At 47.2% G+C, this 7,654-nt stretch overlaps 1 protein-coding gene across 1 annotated transcript; it reads left to right on the top strand.

The window, feature by feature from the left end:
- The first annotated feature begins 2,021 nt into the window (after nt 1-2,021).
- LOC125518517 (potassium transporter 24-like) lies at nt 2,022-7,284 on the top strand. The gene is made up of 9 exons (XM_048683337.1): nt 2,022-2,793; nt 2,920-3,382; nt 3,495-3,548; nt 3,747-4,007; nt 4,107-4,159; nt 5,155-5,278; nt 5,390-5,644; nt 5,815-6,221; nt 6,377-7,284. The coding sequence occupies exons 1-9, from the start codon at nt 2,743-2,745 to the stop codon at nt 7,025-7,027; spliced, it is 2,319 nt and encodes a 772-aa protein (XP_048539294.1). The 5' UTR covers nt 2,022-2,742; the 3' UTR covers nt 7,028-7,284.
- The last annotated feature ends 370 nt before the right edge of the window (nt 7,285-7,654 follow it).

The raw sequence follows: 7,654 nt of genomic DNA, 5'->3' as shown, positions 1-7,654 counted from the left end.
TCTCAGTCATATTATTATCTGAGCTATCGCATATTATCAGCTCAACCAAACAGAAACATCGTGACTAGCCAAGGGAGCTGATCAAGTCATTAGGATTTGGATACGCCGCACCTCATTCCGAACTAACCCATTGGATAACGGAGAGATAAACCCCGATATAATCACACTGATCGTTTCGAACCGTACCTCAACAGAGAGGGGACTATGCACATCCCCGAATAGCGGATAAAAGCTAAGGACAGGTTAACATAGTGATACTGGGAGCTGAGGAGAGAGTGGAACATTAAACCAGAGAACCTGGCAAGAGAGATCCAATAGATGACGCAGACATTGGAATTTTTTCAAATAGAGTTGAACGCCAGAAGCGTCGTAAGTCTCTTTGCAATCGCCAAACGTCTTCACGACGTATGCTCACTCTACCGCCAAGAGACATGAAGTGTCACATAGCCTATGAGTGCAATCAATACACGTCCCCTGTAGTATTCAAAAGAGGTCTTCCAAGAATAAAAGAGCACACTATCGAGCTCTCCGCGGAAAATGATCAATCGAAAACACAGCGAGATCCGTTAAAAGTAGATGCAATGCTGGTGGCAAGCGTAACACGCAGGCCACAGCCTCCTCACAAATAGCCTGACAAGGTATAGTCCCCAGGATAAGCCTAAGATTTACCAGCATCTTGCAAACATATTGCACGCTCAGGTTGTCCAACTAAGCATATTATCAGACAAGCAAGAGCTGGTAAGCTAAAAATCATTGGTCTATTAGCCGCTCAAGCTACGGTGGCGGAGGCTGTGGAGGCAGAATTGGAGAGTGCCCAGGCGAAATTGGAGAAGACGAAGACAAGAGTCGGAGCTTCAGTTCCCAGGGCTCATGGCCGGACATAGGGAGCGGGTGTCGGCGATCATTTAGAATAGCATTTAGTTAAAAATTGTTCAAAATGTAATGAATTTGTTTGGTTTGTATGAAATATATTTGAAATATAATTAATCTCGTCCGGTTTATATAAAAATCTACCATATTTACATGAATTTCATTGGGTTAGTTAAAACAGTGTTTGAAATGTATGTGGTCAGCGCTAGTTTTTTTTAACACAGTACAGACACAAGCGTTCATATACACATGCATACACTCACCCCTATGAACACACACATGCACACCCTACCCTTATAAGCACCTCCGAAAAACTGAGTCGGCATATCATGTTGAAATTTACGTCGTCGACAAGAACGTCTCCTCCCACTAAATGCGCAGTGCCGAAAATACTGAAATAAATACAAAAATAAATGCGAACACCGAGACTTGAACCCTGATGGACCGAGGATATCACAGTCCCTCTAACCATCCAATCACAAGTTAATTCGCGTGGTCAGCGTGAGATGATGGCCGTCTTTGGCATCAATATCCGTCCGAGAGCAAATTTGCGGGGTCAGGGGATGCCCTTACGAGTACATGACTGCAATTTTTACAGCCGACATTTGGCTACCGTCCACATACGGATCCAGGCGAACGGATGAGACTGGTGCCCCTGTTCCATCATCCTTTCATTGTCCTTTTCCGCACGTACCAAGCATGCGTTCCGTGGCTCCTTGCCTGCCGCTTCAACGAGCAGTACGGGCATCAGCATCCAAGTTATCATCTTTCACCGCCTGCCGCGAACCAAACTCAGAAAGAGACCGTTCTTTATCTCCGCCAAGAGCTGTCAGTTCGCCATTAGACTAAGCAGATCCCGGGTTTATGTCCGCTTTGACTTTCATAAAAAGGACGCCCAAATAATCCGCCGAGAAATGACAGAAACTTGATCACGTTATTACGCCAGAGAGGCCATCTTCAAATCAGGACACCATTTTCCAGCGTTACCACATTGATTCACATTCAATGGGGTTTTAATGGATTATTACGCCCATCATCTATTCATCTCACCATGACTTTGATGGACGGGAGAGAATGACGTTTTCCTCTTGAGCAAGGCATCGCCAGATCGCACGAAAAGAAGCAGACGAGGAAGTGGCAGGTGAGTTCCACCGTGGAAAAGCGAGACCGATAGCCACAGCCGGAGATCGATCGATCCATCCCACTACTCATACGGTGGCATGCAAGAGCCTAAAAAGAGCGACCGCAGATCACCTTGCGCGCCCCCGATACGGCTGCGCAGCACCTGACACCCGCCCCCGCGATTCCGGCCAACCGTCAGTGCTCGCTGACCTCCGCGGCCATAAGTAGAAGCCTCGCCCTCCTGATTCTCGGAAGGAATCGAAGGGGTTGGTAGAAGAGTATAATTGCGCAGGCGGTCGTCCCCTCCGGTTGGCCCGCTCTCGCTTCTTCCAAATCGTCCCTTTTCCTGTCCTAGCGGCCGCCTAGCGTGCGCCATGCGCCTCGGGTTTTTTAATGGAGGTTTCGGGCTGCTTTTCTACCGCGTGGTGAGGGGCCGGGACACGAGTTGGTAGTTGCTCGCTTGTTCTTGCGAGCGAGAAGCTACAAGAAGGGAGCGTGCGTGGCTTGCTTCCGCTGTTTTGTTCTCCAAAGTCCACACCGAGAAATCCTGTCAAAACGGGATTTGCCTGCCGCTGCTGCTGCCGAAATCTTGTCTTCCCCGCTCCCGATTCGACGTCCGTGTTGCTGCGGGGGTGGCGCGCAAGCGTATGGGCGCGGCGAAGGTGGCAACTTGCGCGCCTGGCGGTTGGCAGTTGGGCAGCGTGACGCGCGCGTGAGCTAGCGACCGGGAGAGGCAGAGGAAGGGCGGGAATGGACGCGGAGAGCGGCGGCGGCGGCGCGGCGAGGGCGGCGCGCAGGAAGGTGAGTGGGGTAGCCCCCCGCCGTTTTCTTGGATTCCGTCTGGAAGATTCGGTGTTTGTTTGTTTTGGGTCGGGGGCACCGCGGTGACGGCGGTTTCTTGGTTTCTTTCATGGTGGCGGCTTGCAGCCGTGGAGCGCGGAGCTGCTGCTGGCGTACCAGAGCCTCGGGGTGGTGTACGGCGACGTGGCGACGTCGCCGCTGTACGTGTTCAAGAGCGCCTTCGCCGGCGGGGACATCGAGCATTCGGCGGGGAACGAGGAGATCTACGGCGTGCTCTCCCTCGTCTTCTGGACGTTGACCCTGATCCCGCTCCTCAAGTACGTCTTCTTCGTGCTCCGCGCCGACGACCACGGCGAGGGCGGCACCTTCGCGCTCTACTCCCTCATATGCCGTCGCGTCCGCGCGGGGCTCCTCCCCGACGCCGACGAGCTCGCCGCCCGGCGCGAGGGCGCGTCGCCGCCCGCGCCCCTCTCGGCCGTGCGCGCCGCGCTGGAGCGCCACAGGGTCCTGCAGAGGCTGCTGCTGCTGCTCGCCCTGCTCGGGACCTGCATGGTCATCGGCGACGGCGTGCTCACCCCTGCCGTCTCTGGTCGCTCCCTCCTCCCTCCTCGTCCTTCCTCCGAGATTCAGTTACGCCCTTGGTGTAGCATTGGTTGATGCCATGTCAGAGCCTGACGCCTTCTTGTTCCTCTCTGTTGCAGTGTTCTCGGCGGTTTCAGGGCTGGAGCTGGAGCTGGACAATGAGCAGCACGAATGTAAGCCAATTGCTTGCTCTGCTTTCGTTTAGGATTGCTCAATACCGATTTGTGGTTGCTATGTTTTTGGACTCAGACTAAATAAATTTTCCAGAAATTTATTTAATTACTTGCTGTTTTCTGTTTTGATGTTTATCTTCTTCTTCTGAATATTGTGTTGAGGGTTTGTGATGAGTTGTGACATGTTGGTTTTTTCAGATATATTGCTACCGGTGACATGCGCTATATTGGTGGGTTTATTCACCCTGCAACACTACGGCACACACCGGGTCGGCTTCCTTTTCGCGCCCATCGTTTGCTTGTGGCTTCTCTGCATCAGCATCATAGGGCTCTACAACATCCTCCACTGGAATCCCCATGTGTATCGAGCTCTTTCGCCATACTACGCGTACAAATTTCTCCAGAAGACTCAGAGAGGTGGCTGGATGTCGCTGGGTGGGATCCTTCTATGCGTAACGGGTAAGGGCCGAAAATAGCCGTTATGCGCCATTTGACTCCGCCACTTTAAATGGATGATGATGATAAGTTGACCACATGTATATCTGTTCGAACTATTAGGTTCTGAAGCTATGTATGCAGACCTTGGACATTTCTCTCAGTCTTCAATCAAGGTACGAGATGAGTGTGCGGATATTTGTTTTGCCACATGGCATGAATTACCATCCCTTTGCCTTAGAATTAGTGACTTTTAATTGTTTGCTGGGAGCATATGCATTAAATGTCTACCATTTTTACAAAGAGTACAAAGGCCACATTGTTGAAGTAAGAGGCGCTGTGTGGTATAGTTAAACGAATAATCAAAGTTCTTATATGATACAGTTCTGCAATATATGAAAACCAAATACTTATGTAAGGACTTGAACTTTAAAAAATACAGATAAATTAGGGAATTGGATAACACTGTTCAAGCAAAAAAAAAGTATTAACTGAATTTGAACTTCCATTTTGTTGAAGGGGTCAATGAGTATAGCGGTAGTTGATTACGCGAATTTAGATGGGGCAGCTTGAGTTTAACTTTCTCAGACTATGTAACATGTGCTGATTTAGTTGCTGTGTTAATCGATGACAACGGATATTGCTCCGTTTGGTTATGAAGTAAGTACTCCCATGTACTCTGCCTAATCATTGTACAGGCAATAACATGTGCTACTTTGCGGTGTTTATTAAGCTAGTAGCAGCCGTGCTGAGAGAAGTTGCTCACTTGACTAAGCTCTGCTTTGTGTACAATTGTACTTGAGGGGGAAGAGCCAATGAAACTTAGAGCCAGTTCAATATAATGATTGATTACTTCATTTCATTGAGTAAACTATTTGATGATGTTCACTTTTAACTACACTTATGAATAGGAATATCGAAATGTCTATTGTTTTCCATCATTTAAGCCCCAATTCTCTATGTTAACACAGATGCTCTGGTAATACCTATATCAGAAAGCATTTTGTAGGATGTTTCAATTTGGAATGCTTCAAAAGCCGCATGATAAATAAAAAACTAGTCCTTAGGAATTAATATGCGCTACCACCATCCTTCCTCTGGTGATCTTCACCATAAGTACTTATTTGTGTCGAGTGCAGAATCCCTTACCCCTATGCTTTACTTCCAACAGATAGCTTTCACATCTTTAGTGTACCCAGCTCTGATACTGGCATATATGGGACAAGCTGCTTACATTTCAAGACATCACAATTTTGAGAATATTAATCATATTGGATTCTACGTATCAGTCCCAGGTACTATTTATGTTTATATTTTCACCCTCATTGGTAAACACTGAAGTGAGTATAACTGTATAACAAGTACCCCCTTTTAATATCTATACTTATGCAATAATCTCTTTCTAGAAAAAATCAGATGGCCTGTTCTGGTGATTGCAATACTCGCAGCCGTTATTGGGAGTCAAGCAGTTATTACTGGCACATTCTCAATTATCAAACAGTGTTGTTCCTTAAGTTGCTTCCCAAAGGTGAAGATTGTGCATACATCATCTACAGTACATGGTCAGATATACATACCAGAGATCAATTGGATCTTGATGATACTATGCCTGGCTGTTACTATAGGCTTCAGAGATACAAAGCACTTGACAAATGCACAAGGTAAAGAGCACAGTTAGATATGTATATAATTTCAGTTCAGGAGAGTACGGCATATTTTCTCATTACCGTAAACAGTCACAGGATGGAAGCTCTTCTGTTTATCTTAATTTTTTGTATATAAATTTACGGTCAACTTCAGGTGCCTAGCTTATGTGTGTTTCTTGTTACAGGTCTGGCGATCATAACTGTAATGCTGGTCACTACTTGCTTGATGTCACTGGTTATTGTTCTTTGCTGGAACAAGAGCATAGTGTTTTCTCTCGTGTTCCTTCTATTCTTTGGTGCAATTGAAGTTCTTTACTTCTCAGCATCCCTTGTGAAGTTCCGGGAAGGGGCTTGGGTAACCATCATGCTCTCCTTATTTTTCATGATAATGATGTGCGTGTGGCATTATGGTGCCATAAAGAAGTACGAGTTTGATGTCGAAAACAAGGTCTCTATAAGTTGGCTCTTGAATCTCGGCCCTTCATTGGGGATTGTTCGCGTCCGAGGGATTGGTCTGATACATACAGAGCTTATGTCTGGGATTCCAGCCATTTTCTCTCACTTTGTCACCAATCTGCCTGCATTTCACCAGGTATCTTCATCAACTTCTACATTTTTGTTTTCAGAATACACACCAATCTCTATTCTTTATGCTTTCCCCAATACACTCTGCTAAATAATTAATCTTAGTTCATTGTTACGTGCATCTAGTGAACTTCTAAAATGGTAAATTATATCTTTCACCAGGTTCTGGTCTTTCTGTGCATTAAATCAGTGCCTATACCGCACATCCGACCCGAGGAGCGATTTTGGGTCGGCCGCGTCGGCCCAAAACAGTACCGTCTATACAGGGTGGTTGTCCGATACGGATACCGCGACGTGCCGAAGGATGACATAGAGTTTGAGAAGGACCTAGTGTGCAGCATTGCAGAGTTCATCCGCTGCGGCGACTCCGACGACCAAAACGGCTCTCTGGACGGTGCCACGGACCATGCCTGTGAGAGGCTGTCCTCCATCAGCAAAGGCCTGCCATTTCAGGAGGACGATGACAGTGAGATCAACGGGTCAGACTCGTCGATACTGTCCACGGGCAAGGAGACGTACCAGAACGCGGTAGGACCGAAGGCGAAGAGGGTGAGGTTCGCGCTCCCGAAGGACGCGAAGATCGACGGCGAGGTCCGCAGCGAGCTGCAGGAGCTGACGGATGCCAGAGAGGCAGGCATGTCCTTCATCACGGGGCGCGCGCACATGAGGGCGAAGAGCGGGTCTGGCCTGGTGAAGAAGATCGCCATAAACTACATCTACGAGTTCCTGAGGAGGAACAGCCGAGGTTCTGTCACCGCGGCTAACATACCTCATGCCTCGACCCTCGAGGTAGGCATGGTGTGCCAGGTCTGATACCAAGTCATCGCCACGCTCTGTTGTTCATATGTCATGTGTGTGTGTGTGTATATTGTAGTATATCGTAACGAAAGAGGTAGAGAGGATTGATGAAACAGGAAACCGTTGGCCAGAAGTTGCAGATCAGAAGTGTGCATAGTCTTATCTATGGTCTCTTGTGTTGAGTTGATCTTTGTTTTGGTCTGCCATTATCGTCGTCGATGTTGTATATTTGGTCGTTGAGATGTAGGGAATATAGCATTTTTGTGTGTGCATGAGCTTGGTGTTTAGGCTGTTTTAGAACCTTACATAAATTATACCCTGAGACTGTTTGCCGCAGAAACTTAAGAGGAGGTTGAGAAATGATGCTTGTCACGCGACAAAGATTTGCCAGAACTGGTGGTAAGCCTCGATAAAGTTTGAAAATTTTGGCAATGCACTGTAGATGATATGTACTTCCTCTGTTCTAAAATAGATGATCCAATTTTATATAGTACAAAGTTGAGTCATCTATTTTGAAACGGAGGAAGTACATCAGTTCCATTTTGCAATTTTTGTAAGCAGGGAGTAGTTTCTTGATTATTCGGGTTGAAATATAATCTTGAGCAATAAATTGCTTTACATTTTTTTTAAGAGAAGGAGGTT

The sequence above is a fragment of the Triticum urartu genome, chromosome 7 (assembly GCF_003073215.2).
Source record: "Triticum urartu cultivar G1812 chromosome 7, Tu2.1, whole genome shotgun sequence".
NCBI classification, from domain to species: domain Eukaryota; kingdom Viridiplantae; phylum Streptophyta; class Magnoliopsida; order Poales; family Poaceae; genus Triticum; species Triticum urartu.
This window is presented reverse-complemented; position numbering and strand designations above follow the sequence as displayed.